This window comes from Mugil cephalus, chromosome 1, assembly GCF_022458985.1.
Source record: "Mugil cephalus isolate CIBA_MC_2020 chromosome 1, CIBA_Mcephalus_1.1, whole genome shotgun sequence".
Classification (NCBI taxonomy): domain Eukaryota; kingdom Metazoa; phylum Chordata; class Actinopteri; order Mugiliformes; family Mugilidae; genus Mugil; species Mugil cephalus.
The window spans coordinates 50,950,507-50,972,917 of record NC_061770.1 but is presented as its reverse complement, the minus strand read 5'-3'; the positions used below and the strand labels follow the sequence as shown (position 1 = coordinate 50,972,917).

The following is a 22,411-nucleotide window of genomic DNA, read 5'->3' as shown; positions in this document are numbered from 1 at the left end:
GAGTTTGACTTTGGGGACTGATGGTCAGTTGGCTTTAATTTATTTAAAATAGAAAGGGATGTAAACTCAGGAAGAAACTAGCATCAATGTGGCAACTGTATAATGCTTCAGAAATTCAGAGAAGTGTAATGATGATAGGAGGAGGGAGGGTCCAAGTTGAACTTCCGGTAATCTCAATTTTGAATTCATGCAATTGAGGCGATGACCAAAGGGAACAGCTGATACGGTACACTGACATACGATGCAGGCTGAGATTTCCTCAGTCGTTTACTTCAAGGACACACCACCCACAACTTTGGTTGCTACCACCAAATCCCCCATGAAAAAAGAGCTAGTTCTGCCAATACCAAGACTTGTATGTTATCTGAAAAAAGCTGTGGAAGGGAAATATACAATTGGGTTACCGGGGCAACTACAACATGAAACGCCCACTAGACAATGAGCAAATCATTTTATGTGTGAACGGAACCTAAGAAACAGAACTACTCTAGTGCTAGGAATACCTGTGAGTACAGGTAGTACCGCCCATCCTGAGGCACTCGCAGTTTTCCATTGGACAGGGTCATGTTGTGCAGGTGAGCTCCAAAGCTCTGATTGGCCCATGAGCGGACCACATGGCGACAGGACTGGTGGAGACCTGCGGTGGGGACTTGCAATTGAGGGAACCCTGTTGGTAAAGAGAGAAGAAACTCAAAACAGGATGCATAATTACAAAGCTTAAAATACAGAGAGATTTCAATGGAAAAAATAACAAACAACTCAAATGTTAAAGTCTGCACAGCATGTTGAGAAGTGGTCGCTTGTTTTTCTGTTAATGGATCTATATAGGCTGTGAAAAAGCAAAGGGCTTGCCACGAGTGTTTGCCAAAAGCTCAATAACAGCAGCATCTGACAAAACTATATAATAGAAAACAGAACCAGAGATGAAATATGTGACTAGAGAGTAGCCCTCCTCTTAGGCGCGCTTTAAAGCTGCCAGAGTTGAGCAATAAGATGCTCTATTCCCTGAAGTTTTATAAATACTAAGAAGCAGAGTCACAAATATTAAAACCCTGTGACAATTAGGTGTGTTACTATTGTCGCTAGTATTTACATTATAATGCGTCCTCATGAGATAGTAATCTGTGTCTAAACACATAAATAATCATATTACAGAAAGCATAAAGGATTTTTAGTTTTCATCCCTTGTGGATTATAACACGCAGTACACGTAATGGGAGCATTGCAGAGCTGGAGTAGTGGAAGACAGAGCTTGAATATTAAAGCAGCATGTTCACTTTCAACGATGTTCATTTATTATATTATAGGGTTAGTTAATGCTGAACTATTCTGTGACTGATGAGGATTAGGGTTCCTTAATGCTCATTGATTACTGTGTCAGTGATTGGAGGTAGTGAATGCAAATATTCTGTAGTCAATGAGCATGAAATCCTAAATTCTTACTACATTTACTCATCATTTGAGAAACGGTCTTGATTTTAGTTTTTCTAGATGAGCAGCTGCCTTCATGTAAAAAAAGAGACCTTTTGGTGCATTGTTTAAAAATCCATTTTATCCTGGTCCTATTTTTCACACTCACTGGTGTTGACTGCTAGATTACAGACAGTCATGTTTTTTTCATGAAAACCCCTTACAAGGTGTCTGGTAGCTTCAGGGGATTGTGGTGGGTTTATGTGCTTTTGTGGGAACTTGCACAGTTGGAATTTGGACCATTTCTAAGAGGATTTTAATATAATTTTCAGAGAGATTTCCAGGAACTTCCCATTCGTCACTGTTTCCTGCTTGAGAGCGTGTGCTATTGTCACATATTTAAGATCATTGCTTAAAAACACTTCTCACTGATTTACTTCCTCATGAGAATCCCAGGCTGAATGCATGAACCTTGCCCTCTCTTACGTCTTCCCGTTCACACACACACACACACACGCACACAAACTTGTGTCTCTATAACTGTGAGGACCCTTCACTGACACAATGCATTCTCCGGGTCCTAACCCAACCTCACTGTAACCTTAACAGGTTTAACCCTCAATAACCTACTGGGGCCAAGAAATAAAGGCTCCACAAAGTTAGTTATATATAGTGTATATAGTATAAAATGGTCCCCACAACTTAAAAAAAAAAACAAACACACGCACAACAAGTTCCAGCCTTTGTCAGTTTGATGGAAGTAACATCAGGCAGCCTTTGCCAGATTGTCAACACCCTTCAGCTTGCACGCCAATTTCAGATGAAACAATACAAACGATACTCATCTTGTTGTAGCTCATGCACCAGTTAAACAGGCACATGCAGGCAAGCAATCAACTGTGTTTAGTATCTCTATGTTTTCTGTTAATTTTACTGATGCAAAATGTATAATGCATTCAACACCTTCCTCTGATAATGTGATTAATTTCTACCAGTCGTCCTGACCTTGAGAGGTGGTGTCTCTGAGGGTCAAGTGGGCCGATGGCCTCTGGGTCACAGAGGTCATGAACTTCGACCCGGAGTTGTTGAAAGTGTGAGGCATGGTTCTCGCCTCTGAGGGAGAAAGGAAATAAAAGGATGTCAGGCATGACATTGTAGCTGGATTACTGTGTGTGTGTAAGAGAGAGGATGCTCACCAATGAAGGTTTGTTTGGAGATGATGTTCTCTGTCACCTGAAAGAAAATGTGAAAACATACAGATCAGCAATAATGTTTTGGAAAAAGAAAGTCTGCAGGATCATTCTAAACAAACAGACAGGTGCCAATTTATGAATGTTACAGTAAATCTTTAAAATGACTTGGTTGTGTCCATTTAATGGTTTAAAAGCAAGTAGCAGGTTTATGGGTGTGTATTTGTGAGTGATGACTGAAGTAATCATAGTAAACCTGCCTTTATTATTTATTTTGCCATAATTTAGTTTATTCTCTAGGTTCGGTCAGTTCAGTAATATAATCCTAGAAGTGGTGAAATGGAACTTTACAATGTTTACAGAAACCTCCTGACTTCCAATGCGATAAGAAAGGAGGAATAAAACCCTTGGGAATAGGAAACAGGCAGAACTGAGAAGTCAAAAGTACTGACATGACACTCACATTAGATAAATAGTACTAGTGTTGAAATGTAAATTTAATTGAGTGTTTGTTTCAGGCATTGTGGAAGTAAATAAATAGATAAATAAAACTATGTTTCATTTGCTAACATTGCAGATGGAGGTGAAATCACATCACCGTCAATTTCAGTGTGTAAATACCACAGGATATTTCATGCAAAAACAAAGGTGGCTACAAAAACTGCAATTCCAATAATGACCACTAGAGGCTCTAAAAGTGAGGAAGGAACTCCCCCTCCCTAAACCTATGAGTAATGTCGTGTAGAGTTTGTCAGTTTTTATTTACAGGCAATAAATTTAACCAAAGAATTAAGTTTGGAATCTGGTACGTTTCTCCTCCTTCCATCGCACAGTGCTGAATATAAGCACCCATCTCCACTTGATTATTTCTCTCATGCCATCCCTCGCTCCCAGCGGTGACTTTCATATACCACAGAAAACCAGGCCACTAAAACACACACACACACACGTACAGAATATGTACACCCACAGACAAACTGTACACATGCATTTCCTCACTCTCACACACTCATTCTTGCTCCTTGTTTTTGTCTCTCCCAGTTTATAAATCAAGCCTCAGTCACATCCCTCATTTAGTCTCCACACCGACTTATTCAGTTTCTTGCTCACTCTTAAATCACCATCCTTCCCCCGTCCCTTCCCCCTTTAGCTCCTCGGTTCCTCATACATTATGTCTTCTGCTCTGCCACTCTTCAACCACAGAGTCACAGGTCTCATTACCTGTTGCTAGTCATGTGGCTGGTGTCAAGTGCCCTGAGAGCGTGCCCCCGTGCGCTCTTGTTATAAATCTCCCCCAGATTAATTTGGTGACACGCCGCAAAATCCTGAATATGATTAATTTCTCTGCAGTTTTTTAATGGTCGCACAGCTGCACACGTGGTGTTATTCTTGGCAGCTGCTCAGCTTCTCCTGCCCTGAACGCTCAACCCAACCTGTAAATTGGTCCTGATCGCTATGGGGTTTGGAGTGTCAGCATGGACGGAGGAAAGACCCCCTCCCCCCTGCCCCCATTGGCGTATATCCTATATGCTCTAAGGGGAACACAATACAGTAATGTGCAGATTGTCGAGTCGACGGCGATGGCTCGTCTCGCTTGGTGTAGTGTGCCTGCCTCACGTTCCTCAAGTCCCAAAAGCAGAAAATTGCCCACACACACCTAAAGAAAAGTGAAAATTGCCAACAGATTTTCTGCTGCAGCCGAAAGACGAAAAAAAAAGTAAACAAAAGACTATTTCTTTCCACGAGCACAGACCCGCTGTAAGATTTCAGTCCTCTTTCCGAAGTCGCATGTTATCAATACATGAGCTCAACACGTCATTAAAGCTTGAGAGCTCGCAAGAGAAACCGTTGCATGGCTAAAGAGTGAACTCAGCTGTGGTGGCTCCGTACGTAATGTATTCTCTGCACAGCAGTGGAAGCTCTCTGTAGCATCCTGAGGGACGTCTGACCAGCTGCACGTTTAAAGGTGAACACCGGTGTCACGTAGAGTTCTAGTTCGTTTTTCACTGTTTTCTTTTGTAGCACTTGCATCTGGATCACGTTTGGCGCCCACCGTACGAAAGTTAGACATGGCTGAATTTAGCATAAAGCGTGTCAAACGTGCTGAACATTAACCGGACTGTAATTTAAAAAGACATGCATGTGATAATTGAGTTAGTGTACAGCTACATGGTTTCCTGCAACAAGCTTTCCATGAAGACATATGAAAACGCAACACTGTATGAAATATTAGTTCAACAAAAATTCAAAAATTTTTGCTCTGGGTAAGGTCTTCATGGTTGGTTAAAAGTTTCTCAAGGGATTAAAATGACCTGTGCCCTTTCAAGTTATTCTCAGCAAACGCAGCATTTATCAGGTGTAATAAAAAGTGCAACAATTAAACCTGGCTTCACATGTGGTTTCAGAGTGATAAAGCTGTAATAAAAGGAGGCATTACCCACGTGTTTGTTTCCTTGTCGTGTTTGCAGCTTGAAGTTATTACTCTGCCCTCTAAATGAAAGGTCAATTACAGCTAAAGTCAAGGGATAATTCCAGGTAATAAGGGCCTGTTGTAGCAGTCTGCAAAACAACAGCAGCATGCACTGAATAAACCTAACGTCAAGATTACAGCCTTTCAATTACCTAAGTAATGGGCTATTTGTACCACATAATGCTGCGAAAAGTGCAAGGCTGAACGACCTTACTTTGGGTTACTCTGGATTACAGTTTAAGCAGATGGAAAGGAAAACCACTAACAAGTTTATATAAAATGCCGCACCTGGTCTCAGATTTATGGCATAAGAAGGCTTTATACACTTTATACACATTTGTTGCCTATTACATGTTCTTTTTGTCAATTGTTTGAAGACTGTGTTTTCTGTGATAAAGGCTACTACTATATCAGTAAAAGTTGTTCCTGCATGCCTGTTTCGGTTTGTTTTCTCTCAGTTGCACCAGATTGAGGGTTAAGGTTGGCAAATATAATACTCAGTAGTCATTGTGGAGCAAGTTTTGGGTATTTTCTGTTTTATTTTGTAAGTCACTAACTCTCCATAATTTCAGATGTCTTCAGTTACCTCATGCGGTTGCTGTCCTGATTGTCAGCCCCGATTGTTAGTCTCTGCTTTTACTTCCTACTTTACCAGTTTACCTTTCTCCTCCATGTTGGAAACGTTCTGGTCTTTTTGTAGTGTGCTTTTTTTTTTTTTTTTTTTTGTCATTTTTTGGGACTTTGTCTTTGCCTGCTTTTGAAGTAAAGACTTTCTATCTAATTGTGCATTTGAATCCTCTTCTAACTAGTTCCCCTTTACAAAAAAATGAGCTGAGTCCAGTTGATGGGAAGGCTATTTTTTTTTTTTTTAGATATTTGGTTGCAATCTGAGTAAAAAATCTGAGAAAAAAAATAGTTAAAAATAATCCTGTGGTAAGCATTCATTTGTGTACCAAATTTCTGGCAGTCCAAACAATATTTGGCTATCTCTGGGGAATCAGGGATGGATTGCCTGTGTCTTAAGGATTTATCTTCTCGGGACTATGAGTGTTTCTGAAAGGAACAATGTTTGAAAAGCATAATGTAAGGGCCATAGTCAATGGATCATTCATGTCTTAAGGAAGGGACCATGGATGCTTGTATGTGATGTTTAGCAGAGTCGTCCTATTGAAATGGATTCCAAAATGGGCTGGCAGATATTCAGTTGGAATCTGAATAATTTCAGTGAACCCTGAAAGAAATGATTCTTCTACCCAGTTTCATGGCAGACCAATACTTGTCCACACGTCTCTGAAACTGACAACACAATCCCTAGGTCCCTAGGTGATCTTCGTCTTAAGGTGATACAATCTTATAGGGACCATAACTGTTTGTACAATAGAAATTCATTTTTCAATTGTAGTTGATATCAACTTTTAGTCTGGACCAAAGTGGTGACTCCATCTCTAAAACCACACTACAAACTAGAAATCAAGATGGATTAACATCTGACGATACAGTTGGAGCTTCAGAGTGGCAGTCAGAGTTCCAGAATGTAATCAAAGGATGGCACTGCAGGTTGATTTCCTAGAAGTCAAATATAAAACACATAACAAAGACTCCCCAGCTACCTCAGCGTCTGCCAGTATGTCTACAGTCTAACAGTGTGAAACCTGGAAAGAGTTAAAGAGTTACTATGCGTTTGAGGTCGAGATCATTATTTGACTTCAGTTTCACATAAATAACTCCCTGCAAATGAGCTGGAATGACCGAAGGCTGCATTGATATATCAATTTAGTGTTTCCAGGTGAATTTGTTAAAGATTTCTCCTTTACCTTTTGATGTTTATTATGTTTCGTATTTCTTAGAACAGCCGCCGTTTTTACGGTGTGGCCTGGGAGCCATATAAGTTTGTGCCTCTGGAAGTGGATGCCTTCTAAGTGGGATCTTCTCATGTTAGATGTCCCTCAGCTTTAACCAATTTTTTCACCTCTGAGGTCAATTTTGCAGTCGCCGTTAAGTAATTATGTCTCCCATCCCCTCTGGGACAGTCCACGTGACAAGAATGTGCTCCACGTGTGCTTTTCTAGCACTTCTAACACCAAGCATTGTTTTTGAGCAGAGTATAAAACCATACCATACTTAATTAATATTCACAGATGTATTTCTCTTTCTCTAGTTCGTCGGACACTGCTGACTTGCCTATTAATGCCTAAATTAAAAGGGATCCTCTTAATTGCGGCCATTGTCTGGTCAATTTAAATAAAAGCCCTGATAAAACGTACATGCAAAGCTAGGACTTTGCCTCCAAGTGAACTGCTTTATGAGCATTTTGAGAGCATCCCATACATCCAAGGTTCCTGCCACCAGGAAGTTAAGCCATGTTTATATGTCCTTTAATGAGACTACGAAAGACCCATGCCCTCATTCATTGTGCAGCTTTCATTTCAGCAGGTAGGCTCTGATGCGATGAGCCTCAAAGTTTAAGTTTGCTGCCTAAGAGACCCCACGAGTGAGTGTGGTAGACCAACACTAGGACCGTTGTGTGTGTGTGTGTATAGTTGGGCTTTAGGGCAGACTGAAAAAGCACGAGTCTAAAAAAACTCTTTCCAGCTGCAGTAACAACAACAAATAAGCCCGAAACTGTCCTCTTTCACCCCGTTGAGACAGAGTTAAAAATAGTCGGATTTCTTCACGTCACACTTTGTCTGGCCAGAAGCTAAAGAAATAAGGCATTACAAAAACTGGAAAAGTGGTTACTGTGCCAAGAGTACAGGCTGAGAGAGTAAGATGAGATAGTGAATAATCCTTAAAAATTCCTTTGTGGAATGTTGTATTCTCCTCTGTTACATGCTCCCTGTTGAGTTATTGTATGACCACATTCTAAATGACCTACGTACCAACATGTGCCCATCTAATCTGTAACAGAGAAATTTTTGAAAGGATTATACTTGGAACAGTAGAACTAAATGACCAATAATTGAAAAGTGGCCTAACATGACATTCATACTAAAAAGTCCAACTTAAAGTAGTTGAAGTATTTCATAATATAGGGCTTGGCCAGTTTGAGAGACAGGTGGTTGTCCTCACAGTTCCACAGCTGTCTGTCTAAGCATCACCTGCACTCCTCAGCTCCACTCAAGTTCACCTCTTTGACCATTTGACCATTTTTTATTTTTTTTTTAAATTGCCAGTGTCAGACACTGTCTAGATGGTGATGTCCAGAGGAACCACACTGAGGGTTCATCCATCTTCATGTACAGTCAGTGCTTCCTACACCCCCAACAATGCTACTCTTTGCCTCTACTTCGTCTGCTGCAGTCTCCATCATTCTCACAGCTCTACAGCTGAGGCTGTAGTTGGCTTGGTAGCATTGTTGGGACCTGTACGGGGTGCTACATGAGTCATTACCGTTTATCCTGTTTGACAGCAATTGTCTAGACGCAGCATTCAAAACTAAACTAAAAAAGAAAATTGTTGTAGTTCATGATAATACAGTGAATCCTCTGGGGAACCCAACTTGTGGACCTTCCAGCTGACTGACAACGTTCCTAGAGACATGCACCCAGCATGTGACGTCTCAATGTCTTTTCAAGATCTCGTCAAATGACTGACAACATTGAGTGGAGCATCCTTTCTAAAGACTGAAAACATGTAATGACTTACTGGGGTGAAGGACCTCTTTATTAATTTCTTCACCTTGAAACTAAAACATTTACACCAGATTACTCAAAATTATCTTAAAGGGTCGTTTTGGTTGTACAGGCTGCACCAGTCCTATTGGAGTGACGCTTTTGTTAATTCGCTTTGATGGCAAAATGAACCCAAACATGAGGAACAAATGGGTCAAAAATAATCATAGGTTGTTCGGACAAAACTGCACTGCCAAAAAATCAAGAAGCTGGTGGGAAAAGAGGGAAAACCAAGAGAGCGAAAGATGTTGGGCAATTATGGGAAATGAGAGAAGAGGAATGAGGTCAAAAAAAGAAAAGTTGGGAAAACACAGAGGAGAGTCAGAGTGGACAAGTTTGAGGAAAAAAAAGAACAGAAAGACGGCTGAAAGACGGGACTGAGAGAGGAAAGGAAGAGTGAAAGAGGGACAAGTATGCACATGAAGGAGCGTTTCTTCTGCAGATTAGCTGTAGCTGTAACCCAATACTTTAATATGCTGCTCGACCCCGACAAGCCTGGACTAGCCGTGTGTGTGTGTGTGTGTGTGTATTTCTTTCAGCTACAGTGACAAACTCTTATCGGTGCTAATCTGGTCTAAGAGGCTACTCTTTCCTCGCAGTCCGTGTGTGTGTGTACTGTTCGGTTTTTAAATGTGGAGTGCAGAAAATAAAACAGCTGAGCATAAGCATGTTTGTGTGTATTAAAGGTAGACCCTTAAAGCTGGGTCTGAGGTTAATTTTACTCAGATGTTGTTTAAAGCTGGTATGTAGATTTGGTGATTCAGGGTGGTTTGTTTTATAGTAGCCTGAGTCAAAGGAAGCTGTTCTCTCCAGGACATCCGTCATTGTAGGAAACCGGCAGCGCCTCCACTGTGATAAGGCTGCAAATTAAGATTTTACGCCAGGGTGTTTTGCAGGGTTCCTTGCATATTTGCCTTAGTTTAAACCAAACACCTTCCACGTCAACAGTCTGTCCACTTGCACAATGTCTTGTTTTTCTTTTTCCACACAGACTCTTTCCCTTCTTAAATCTCCCCCCAAGCCAGGGCAGAAATTCATGCTCGACAGGGTAATCTCCGTGGAAAATTTGATCACATAAAAGACCAGAAACACAACCGCACTGACAGTGAATTAAGAACACATTGTCTTTCTAGTTTTAATCTAGCGCCCACAAGGCTCCAAAGTATGTTCAAGGTAGAACTGCTGGTGTTTATTATGTTTTTGCCATTGAAGCTGTAAGTAGTTACAGTATTATTTTCAGAGAGAAAACTTCCTTTGTCTGACTGTCAACTGGACTAATTCAGGTTTTCATAAGATGTTTGAATATGATTTGGATGGATCCATAGACATCCAGTGGGTTTCATGCAAAGGTCATCTTCTAAGGAGTCCACCTTGTTTCTAAAGTGGCACATAACAGACAAACCAAACACTGACTGGATTGACAATAGCATTCCACTAATAGTCAGAATAAAAGTGCCTCATGTAACAACTTTAATCAGAAAAGACTGGTCTGATGAGGAGGAATGTTCTACTGGTCGTCAAAGGGCTGCTAACCCTAATCTACTGACTGAACCATGTCTCGTGGCTTGAGAAAATTCTGTATTCTGACACATACAGTGGACCTTATCAAAGAGTCTTCTAGAGAAAATCTATCAATACTTTAATCAATACGTCAGTGGTTTAACACACTGACGTATATGGCACAAGTATAGGTGAGGTAACAGCATTTGATTGATTGACAGGACACGGCACGTCATGGTGGGATCTTCCACCATCTCCAAACATTAGCAGGTTTATGATATAATGGCAGCTAAAGTCGTCAGCTGAGTAAATCTGGGTGCAGAAGGAAACTATTATACTCATTGACTTTTTTCTTTCTAGTCCTGTGTGGCCTTGCACGTTCTTTCCCATGATCAGATGTGAGTAGAGATGGAAATACGTCAATACAACATGGATGTTTCACAACATTTAACCCTTTGCATCTTCTTTTGTGAGAAACAGTACTACTTTATCGCCTGTGCAACAACTAAAATAGAATACCTCTTTAGTATTACGCTTATAGGGTTAGTATTCCCCGGGGAGGTCATATCATTTCAACATTAGCAAACACAAACTGCTGAAACTTACTGACTTTATCCCTGGTTGCGATGTCTGTGCCGCTTTCCACTTCCACCGTACAACAAGTCAGAGTTAATATAATTAGTATGGCTTTAACATGCTGACTTTGCACCCAAACAGCTGTTCACATTTTGATTTGTAACACAGCCTTCCACAGCGAACCAAACTAATCTACAGTATAAAGACCAGAGACTAAAATATGACAATTTAAGCAGTAGTTTTTATGGCTTTAATCACTGCCATCCACAGTAGTTTGTCTGCTTAAAAAATGTAATCTGAATAAACGCGAGTATTAATGATCTTCTTACTAATATTTCCTTCCTGAAAGGTGCAATTTTTCCACAGCTTTCAGTCACGCTACTTTAAATTTCATGAGTCAATGACTGAGTCATTTCCACGATATTCCAGATGCATCGGTTGAAGGCTCTGAAATTTGGACTGTAAATTCACATTTCTACTGCTAGACTGAAGGATTTCAAACTCTTTCTGCTGCTTCTATCTGAAACGCAGAGAGGGCCATAAGACTGAAATTTAAAACGCAACATTTGCTTTACTAGACTATATGGCTTCAGTGCCAACCTGTGTGCATAGCGTCATCTGACTGTGATTTACACAAGACGGTCATTAGCGGTTTTGGTGCTGTCACGCAGCGAGGAAGGGTTTCACGACAGGTAACGCGCCAGTGGAAGAGTCGATGCCGGCGTCCGATAAGTGACGTGTTTATTGTGGGAGTTTCCTGCCCCATAAAATGCTGTGTACAGATGAGGAAGTGCTTGACTTTGCACACATGGAAAAAAAGAAAGGAGATTGGTATCAGACTATTGCTTTTCCAGTTAAGTTTCTCCAGTCACAAGAGAAGGCTGATTATTGCCTCACCCATTTATAGGTTTCACAATATGGTTTCAAAACCATGAACACAAGCAGGGTAAAACTGTTTATATGCACCGAGCAGAGTATTGCTGCATTAGAAATTATTGCTTTGTATGTAGATTTTGCACATATTTTGCCCTATATGTCTTTCTGTGGTCGAGGAAGCATTTTCCAATCTGCAATGATTTCTCTTCTCCTTCTCCCCCCTCTCTGCGCCTCCTTGTGTTTCTTTCTCTCCATTTGTCACCCTTAATCTCTTTCACAACATGCTTTTTACTCCTAAGGACACAGACAGCGTTAAACTAGGCCAGGGGCAGGGTTGTTTTACAGATTTGCTTTTATGTTTCTTTGACTCTCCATGTTTTAAGTTTCATTTCACATGAGCGAAGAGTGATATCAGCACAAATACCTGCATGAGTGCGTCACACAGATGAATTACATGTGCAGAGCTTTTATGTCATCATGTTTACTGGTATTTTAATAACCAAAAACACATTCATAATATATGTTGACTGTGCAGTCAATTCCCATTAGAAGTATGGCGTGCAAGCACTTCAGTGACTTTTGAGGTTTGTAAATTTTTGTTCCCAAAAATAAAAACATATAGAACTTTGTCGTGATAAAGCACAGAAAAGAAATCACGTAAGCACAGTAACAACCCTGCTTCATATTGTCGTATATCCTCATCACAGTTGCTTATTTCCTCGGCAAAGACTTTGACCTCATCATTACCCAACATAACAGGAGTGACATGTGAGACAAAACAGAACCTTTGACAGGCTGGAAGACTACTGCTGCTAGGGAGAGCTTTGGAGAACTGGCTTTGTGCAAAATATGTAGTATTTGTAGCATGCATGCAGCCAAAGTCACTTCACTGTTGAGCGTCAACTAAGGCGGAAAAATGAAGGCGTGCAAAATCCCTGCAGTTCCACTAATGACCACTTGAGGCTGGCTCCAAAGGCTAAGCCAATCCCCATAGGCCTTTACAGCAGAAATGAGCATAAACGCTATAGAAACAGGATGTGACATCATGATGACTACAAGTTGCCATGCCAACTGCTCTGTGAAGTGGTTGTATAGGGCCGTGAGAGTTGGAAAAACCATAAATAAGTACAGTATATAATCCAACATATCCATGTTGGATCCACTGGTGGAGGTAGAGGAGAGTGCAGTCTGAATTAAACAAATATACGACTGAGTCTGGTGACAGTGTGGATGAGTCACCGATAACACGGCTCGTTGTGGCTCCACTCTAGGACCGTACTGTGCAGACTGTGGCTAAAAACTCGCAAGATGACACCAGATAACACCTGTTTAGCCAAGAAGTGGGTACGTATTGTCCATATTTATACACAGACTACGGCGCATCTGCTCCACTTATATTCCATGTCTTGAATTAGCCGAAAGTTACTGAGAGTGGAATCATGTATAGCCAAGATGGCGATGACCGGTACCACCACACTGAGCTACTAAAACTCTTCATGAATATCATGGATGCTTATAAAGATGTTTCATCCATCCACAGTCAATGTTCAGAGACTGCCAAGATGTACACCATAACTACTTGGTTTTATGTAATTACATTACAGTTCATGTCATTCCACATACATATCCAAGGATGACCATTTTATTTTTTATCTTTAGTAAAGATATTTGCAAATTGGATGGAAATAAGCTTTTCACTCTACAATGGGGAAACATGGAACATGTAATGTAGAATGGAACGTTACGTGAGTAATGAGTGAGTAAGAAACATTTGAACATATTTCATGATGTTGTTAATAGATGCTGTTTATTTACAGCACCTAGTTGCAGTCTCACCAGCCTTGTGGCCATCATGAAATATTACAGTAATAATAACAATATATTTGCTAATTTTAAAAGCTTCTAAAGTTGTAGCTTCAGTGAATAAATTCCAGGAGATGTCCCTGTCCCGTTTCCAAGAATCAACGCACTTCAGTTCAGAACATTGGATCAGCCGGGTTGGGATATGTCTGGCAGCTCCACACTGCAGGCATCAGATGACACAGTGTTACATGGAGTGGCTAGCCTCAGCTAAAATTATGGTCCCTTTGAACAAAGCAGAAATAGAGATACAGTCACTTCTTCATAACATCAGATCAGCTTTATTTAAATACCAAAATATAATTCATTGATTCAGAAGCAGCTGTGAATCATACATGCCTCATTCTTTAAGGGAAACCCCCAGACATCAGACTCTCTATTGAACACAGAGAGATCTTTGACGTACTAATCTGCACTGACAGAAAGTGGGATTTCATTCAAAGTCAAACCTCCTGAAATGCTTATTTGAAGTTGGACAACACAAGAGACCACAAAGTTTAGATGCCTTTTAGGTGCTTTACATGTTTGCAGTTCTTTTATTTCATTTTGTAGTTTCAGTATTTTTGTGTAGATATAGTAGTACGAAAACTTTCCGTTCTTCTTTTGTGACCTTGACTCTTTGTTGCACTCAAATCTGACGTTTAATATAACAACCTTTAAAAAAAGAAACTGAAGTCACTCTCTCTGACCCCAGACATCTGCTACATGTGACAGGTCAAAACAAAAGCATGGGGTTCTCCAGTAAATCATCTCCAAAAACCACAGCTTTCTTTGAAAATACTCTCAAATAACCGAGGCCATCAAGAAATATATATATCAGACAAAAACAACTCTGGTGGGTCCAAGCTAGCAAGGTGGTGAGCATCAAACTCGCTCTCTTTAGCCTGTCACCCGGGGACGTTTATCAACTGGTGTAGCGCCGTTTCAGACTGTCTGCTTACACTGTGATGACTTCATTGGTGTTGGGTCTTTTATCTCGGGCCTACACCATTTTTTTTTTCACATCTTTATTTTTCATGCTGTCAGCAGGAAAAAGCCAGACATGTGTTCCGTGAAGTCGGTGCACATCTAGGGAATGGCTATAAATAAAAGCAAGATAAAAAGGGACGGTCTAAGGAGACGGTGCAGTTAGGAGATAATGTTAGACAAATACGCAACAATTTCAGGATCCACAGAAGCTATTTATGTTAGCGGGGGCGTATTGTACTTTATTTTTCCCCAGAAGAGCACCGTGTTCACATTTTCAAGGTTCCAACAAAGTCTGCGGTATGTTAGAAAAGATATACTGTTTATTCCTATAGACATACTGTTGAGTTTTAACTCCAAGTTGGTTAGTTGTTACGTTACAGCAACTTTTGGCCTGTAAATGCTCCATGTACAAATATGTACAGGGAGCAGTGGTTTCTATGTCCATGTAGGGGTTCATTGGTACGGTGCTGTGTTTTCAGCCCTGAATATTAAGTAAATCAACGACAGAGTATTACAAAGTGAGGTGATAAAAGCTGCCAAGGAAATGTGGTCCAAACAAGGCAGTAAAAACTAAGCAATGGAAAATTAAAGATCAGCTTTTAACAGCTCCAGAGTTTTATCTGTAATAGTTCATATACACACTGGTAAGGCCTAAGGAAGGTGTGGGCGTGCTTTAAATAGTTGGCCATAACTGCTCTTTGCGTTTTTGTTCACAGTAAATCTTTTCCCAGGTGTGAGGGGAATGCGTTGCAACTTGCTGATCTTTGCTGTTGCTCATGTCGAGTCTGAACCAGAAATTGATAAAAATATCTTATCTGCTCTTTGTTAGTTTTTCTCCCAGTTCCTAGCCCTCATTTTTACGCATCGCCTTATTATTTTTTCCTTTTTTCAATGAAAAGGTTCCATTTCAGATCTGATTTGATCAGTTTTACCTTTACTCGGCTTCAATAACAATTAAAATAGTCTTGAGGCACTTTACAAAACACAGTGCTCCGAACCCAAAAGCAAGAACTAATGAAAAACTCTGTTTTAACAGGAAGAAACTTTGAGCAGAACCCCTCTGTTTGAGGTTGGCGTGTAAAGAGGCAGAAAAAAAGGGAGGAAAATATTATCCACCTTTTCCTTCATTTGTCTTTCGTGATGTCCGTATTTCATGTGAATAACTATCAAAAAGTGGAAACAGATACAGGTACATTTGTTTCCAAAAAAACAAACAAACAAAAAAAAACTACAGCAATGAGAAGATCCCATTTTCCTCCTGTGACTTGTGCTGAACAAAAACTTACACAGTGATCGGGCCTTGTCTGGGGAATGATTTATAACACATCTAGTTATGGATCAGTCCTTCTATCTTATTAACCATTCTTATATTATCAAAACCATATCATTGACAACTTTATTCTATTACTATTCTGTCACCAATGTATCATCGTGATTATTAAAATAGTGTAGATGTTCTGTACCAATTGCTTTGCCACCGTTTGATAGAATCTGAAAAAAAGAAAAGTAAAAAGGATCAAGAGAAGCAGCTTATAATAGACTTTGAAACACAGACCAACCGTTACCAGCAATGAGCCGTAGCGATGGTAAGAGACAAAACCCCTTGGTGGCAAAAAGTGGGCGGTTCCACGCTGAACTAATCTGAACCCCGAGGCGATGTCATTGATGCAGCTGATCAACATGTTAACAAATGGTTTGAGGACCGAGCTAACTCCATCCATATGCTAATAACGTTTACATTTGGGTTAGGAAATAGAAGGTATCTTAGGAAACCGGAGTCTGGAACGCCCACTTGAGTCTGCTAAAAAGATGAATGGATGATGAGCGAACGTGTGAAATATGTGTATTATGAGTTTTAGAGACAGCAAATTTAACTCAGAAAGACATAAGTGATCTTATCTTCGATTGCCATGAGCATAAATCGACAGTCTTTCAATGATGCTCAGTGAGGTAAACATCCAAAGACTGAAGACAAAATGAAAAACTGGCACATTTCCATTTACTGTTATTGTTAGTAATTTCCCAAGCTAAGTAGCATCGCTGGGAAAGAAGGAAGATGCAAAATTCATTGGTGCCTAAACACTGCTTGTATTTGAAGGGAAAGTAGAGAAGAGTGGTCTCATTTGGTTTTAAGCAGGGGTTAATATAGTACAAGCTGAAGCTGAACAGGTGGTGTAGGAATGCTGTCTGAGCTTTATTATATGAGTTTTGAAATATCCTGGGATTGTTCTGTACATATGTGACATACAGGTGAATATAACTTTTATCTGAGGAGTGGGTGGGGGTTGATTTAGCTTTGGGGAATTTGTCCAAAGATAATAAGAGCCTGTAAATTAACATTTAATACATATGTCGTGACAGCACTGAAGCTCCTCGTCTTGAGCTTTTATTGCTGAAGGAACTCAACAAACGTGAGAATGGTAGTGAAGGATGTGAAGATGGAGGTAGGATTGGAAGATTTTTCAGGGGCTGCTGGACAGGAACTTGGCTTGAGGGGATGAATGGCGTGTGGGAGGGTGGTCGACGCCAGACACAGAGGTCTTTTGTGTTTGTCTATCAGCTGGAAATCACTAACAACACTGTAGCCCACAACCCCTCCCTGAATGAGTGTGTGTGTGTGTTTATATGCAGCATGACTGACATTTGCTTTTCAATAGCTAACTGTAGAGCAGAATGAGATAAGGAAGTGCTGCTCAGAGGCCTGCTTGTTTCTTTGGCATGAAACAAGCCTCATACAAGTGTCCGTCAATCCAAATAGCTCAGTTGCTACGGTTATGTCACGCTGCCCTCCCTCTCTTTATCATCACAGAATGGGGAAATAACCTCCTTTGAGTTTAATTTTTCCATGATGAGGTAGTTAAAACTGCTTTCGTCATTCTGTTTGGGCAAGATTATTAATTGTTCACTTACAGCCAAACTTAAGTTTGACGTAGTCTTTAAAAACCAAATAGCAGAAACAATCACACACACACACAGCAGCCTTGTCAACCTTATGAATGTTTCAGACAAATCAACAACCAAAGCTAACAATGACAATCATTGTCTGTGTCTAATAGCCTAATATATCTTTTTCCTCTGTGGCATAGAGCTCCATTGTACTCAAAAAAGCTATTAAAAGTACATCAGTGAGACACACCTTTTGCATTACTTGTTTTTTCAACGTAATGAACTATGGCAATGAATTAACCCATTTCATAACATGTACTAAAAACTTGGATTCATTTTCTTTGTTGGATTGCAAGAGGGAAAAGGTGGATAATGCACTGCTGGGTTTGGACAACAGGAATAAATGCCAACCTTATTCTTAAAGTGCAGTGTGTTGGTCTCCCTTAGGGCTTTTTGACCAACTCAGAACTCTCCCAGCAAGCCAATCACCCTTTAGTAAAGCCACACTATTAAACCACAGTCTTGGGTAAATCCAACCTCCGTCAACTCTTTGAAAGTTCAGCAAACAAGTTGCTTTTATTAAGTTTGAGGTGAAATTCTTCAGATGTCCATATTGATATTGATTTCTATGTTTTTTTGGACGACCATGCAAAACATCTTCCACATTTCACAAACGGGTTTTGTTTCACATCTGCTTATGATTGCAAAGTTGCCGTGATTCTAGTTGTAGGGTACTTTCACACCTTTATTTTGTTTTGATTCAGGGAGTAATATGATACAACACTCTTACAAGATTCAATTAAACCTTTATCTGGTTTGTAATTGATCATCATTTTGAGTGAAAACATAGATTTCAGGAAATCGGACTATAATCAACATAAAAAAGAACCAATTGGGTATGTATTGCTGTTCTGTGGTCCATGTACTAGATCAAGCATCTAGAAAACAAATATTTAAGTATGAATAATGAGAAGACTGTTGCTGCCAGACATCACCGTTATGTCAAACCACTCCAGAAAGCAGCCCAAATTAACTGACCGGAAGGATAAACATCCCTGGTTTCGGAACAACAGCTTAGGTGTGAAATCACCCTGAACTGAACCTTGCCCAAAGCTGAGCCTTGGTTGGAACTGTTACTTTACATTCCCAACCTACCTATGGTCAAAATGCCTGGAACTTGAACTAGAACTGAAGTACTTCTCTGCTGAGATTAAGTGATTTTTGATCTATCTGAATTGGCAGCCCTAGCACACATTACCTCATATTACAGAAAACACAGTCAAGGTATAGTGAGAGCAAAATGGAGCCTTATCATGTGTTGAAGAGTTCGAACAATTTGAGGCTCAGTTTGTATCCGGACAATTTGACGGGTAACAAGACCCCAATGGTTTGTGGGACGCCCTAGGAAACTAGGTGTTGGCGGCTGGTTTGTATGCCCACAATTATAAAAATGAGGTACATACTTTTCAAAAGATGGGACAATGTGCCCTATTCCCTCAGGGAACGACCAGGAATTGGACACAGTTAGCTTTACAAGTGACAGTCCAACTCTTTACGAGACTCCTTTGACTGAAGCCAATTCTTCTGTGAAGTTGTTTAAAGGATCCTTTAACTATCAAAGCCTTTTCTTATGAACTCACAAGTTTTTATTTAAATCCTTTTTAAATGTTTAAATCCTTGAAGTGCTTGTTGGTAAATTTTGAGTCATGTGTGTCAGACTTCTATTAGAGCTCTGTGAAATCATAACATACTATTCATTGTTGTTTCAGTCATTTCATTTATGTGTAGATTTAATAAAAGAACCACTTTAGAGACAAGTTTAAACTGTGCACTTGTAAAACACATACGTCTTTCATATGGCAAAACCTCACAAGAAGAAGCAGAGATGAAAGGAACAGAGAGTCCCCTCATTTTCTTGCAGTGTGATGTCAAAGTCAAATAAGAGCTGATTAAGAGGCAGAGAAGTTACTAAAACAGGATAATATAATAAAACTTGACCTTAAAGTCGCACATCCAAATTCATGCTTTTATCGAAGAACTCAAAGAGCATAATTCAGCTCCAGAGGGGAATTCACCATTGCACTTCATGGTACATTGCGTTCTGAAGGCAAAAACTTTGAAGCCTGCAGTGCATCTGTCCACATCCTGGTTGGCGATGTCAAAACAGCTGCTTTGCATCAACAGTCAAAAGCCAAATCTTTTCAGTGACATCAGTGCTGTGAGACAGGGCAGATTTTTAAGATACGGCGCAAACAATGGATATATAAAAGGAGACCAATGAAGCTTTGTTTCTTTATAGAAACTGAGCTATGATTAGAAATAACTCACTGGACTGGTCGTCATGAGCAAATAAAGCAGTTATTTCTTCTGGTTTATCATTATTCATTGTTATTATGAATATTATAGCTTTGTCAATAGATACCTGAAACATAATTCATTGGTGGAGTTTAGTCTGGTCAAGAAGAGTTCATACACATTTTAAAATCTATTTTTTCACTCATCACAGCAGTTTCCTTACAGCAGCTTCTTAATGTCAGTGAGAGATAAGCTCACGGCAAGAAATATTCTTCTCCTCTGATGGCAAAGGAATCTGACCTCTAGGCCCTTTAGTAGATGTACTGGGTTTTCCCCATCATCATACATGACCTTTAATAACAGGCATTTGGTCAAGTTGACGCAGAGTTGTAGCCATTTTTTTTTACTTTTCACATTTTTTCCAGTTCATTTCATGTTCCCTGGATGCCACATCAGTGCTATGGTCTTCCTTTGCATTTATCTCTTACAACTGTTTTTCCCAATTCTTATATTCTATTCCATTATTGCAGAATGATAGAGATCTCAACTCTTTCCCACTCAAAGATGAAGTCATGCTTCTGGACAGAATGATAGAAATCTCAAGTATCTGTCAGTTCAAGACAAAGTTCTGCTACTGCACAGAATGATAGAAAGCTCAACTCTCTGGCAGTCAGTGATAAAGTTCTGCTACTGGGCAAAACACTCCTGATAAATCCTAAGATTTGAGAGTGGGTGTTGCTTGATTTTCATTTCTCAAATGTGTGTCTACCTCTGGCCTTCTATAAGAGAAAGGTAAATCCCTTTCTTTTTGCTATGTTGAAGGTGAACAACTGCGGAGGGAGAGCTGGTTTTGCATCTTTGACCTGAACCAAATGAACTAACAACATTCTCCCTCAAACAAATAACTGACATTATTGCAGTGTTACTGTAGAATCTAGCCGTTTTCACACAGTGAGTGGACCTGCACTAACACTGTAAAAAAAAAACTGAAGCCCAAGTCAAAAGAATTGAATTAAGACACCAACGCTAAGACCCAGGAGGGGACATTTGAACTAGCACCAATATGAATTGCTGCTGTATTTGAGTTAACGTCTCCCGTGTGCTGAGCGTTATCCATCACTGTAACACAAAGCCTGGAGGTGATGTATTGACAGTTCGTCTCAGCAGGTGCAGATGTTACGGTGCTGTCTCTCACACTGAGGACAGCAGGGCAGGAGAGCAAAGAAAAGTTACGCCAGCTTAAGACTCAAATACCTAAGCTTAGTCACACACTTGCGATCCTAAATCCTTCTCTCTTCTTCCTCCTCACTCCTCCTTTCCACTGCTCTTGCTGTTTTACAGTATTTATAGCACTTCTTTGTAGTTTTTCTCGCCACATGTTTTTCATATATTAACCTTCCAGTTTAAATTTCATAGTTGGGCTTTAATCAGACACTGTAACAGGCTCGAATATCTGTTATGTGGTGTGACGATCCCTCCCACTCTCATCATTTGTCTTAACGATGGCTTTCAGGTGGAGCTGGGAGGGTCTGCTGCATGAACCTGCCCATGTGGTCTCGGTCATAATTTTGAGTGATTTAAATAAACTACTTTGATGGTTATTTCTGTGTGTGGCCTCCCTTCTTGTTGACAGCCTTCAGCCTAGCAGTAACTGGATATTGGAGAAGCTGTGGCGTAGTGGTAAGAAGCAGCTTGGGACCACATCAGGACCACATCAAGAGCAATCCAGGACCACATCAGGTCAGTGTCCCTATGCATCCATAGATGAGGTGCCTTGAGCAAGCAGCTAAACCCCAAATTGCTCCCTGGGTGCTATATAAGCGGTAGCCCACTGCACTGAGTGTACACTACTGCGTGAACGAATGGATGGGTCAACTGCAAAGAAAGAACTTCCCCATAAGGATTCAATAAAGGAATAATTGTAATCTATTCTATATCTGCTGACTACACTGGAAGCCTTGAAACCATCACACAATAATTGATGGGGTCCCTAGACCCAAAGACAGCATTAATAGTATTAAAATTTGTTTCAGTTTTTTATTGAAATGTTCGTTTACATTCCAACCTGAAAGTAATGCCAAAAAGAGTGCTCAAAATTAAATGTTTCAAGAGTGCAAAAATAAACCGACTAATTGTTGGTGGATCAAGTCCATATGTTCAAATTAAATGTATGAAAGGATTTTTAGCAGTAAATGATATCTGATCTGTGGTTGTGGCTGATTTGTTTATAACAACCTACAATAGGTCAAACCACTAGAGTGGCTCTTTATATAATAAATTTAATGAACTTGTATATAATGGTATAAACAAGTCTCAACCTATTGAGATTTAACTCTGCCAGTCCATTTTCTTATTTTTCTCCAGTGTTTATACAATTAAAGTCTCGTTGTAATATTTCCACACCTTTTCCTATACAACTCTCATCCCCTTCTTTTCTGCTCCTTGCCAGATGGGCTTGTAACTGGTTTCTCCTTTTCCCTTTCATATAGTTTCTTTATCATCCCTCTCTTCTGGTCCCCAGCTTGGCTTTTCTTTTTCTCCCTCACCTGGGCATCTTTCGTTACACTCATCAATTGTCATAATGTACATATTCCATGACATGTTCATAGTTTCAGGCCATCATCATCTCTATCTCCATCCATCATCCTCTCACATGTATTAGTTACATCATCATCATCGCTCAGACAAGTTAAATGTGGTTTGTAAGC

General features: G+C 40.0%; 1 protein-coding gene across 1 annotated transcript in view; it reads right to left on the bottom strand.

The window, feature by feature from the left end:
• The window catches only part of tnfsf10l (TNF superfamily member 10, like), a 64,200-nt gene that overhangs the window by 7,722 nt on the left and 34,067 nt on the right, over positions 1-22,411 (bottom strand). Inside the window, exons 3-5 of the mRNA XM_047584874.1 lie at positions 2,607-2,643; positions 2,416-2,523; positions 504-667 (exon numbers count right to left, since the gene is read on the bottom strand). Coding sequence (XP_047440830.1) covers positions 504-667; positions 2,416-2,523; positions 2,607-2,643 — 309 coding nt within the window. The remainder of the gene's footprint in view (positions 1-503; positions 668-2,415; positions 2,524-2,606; positions 2,644-22,411) is intronic.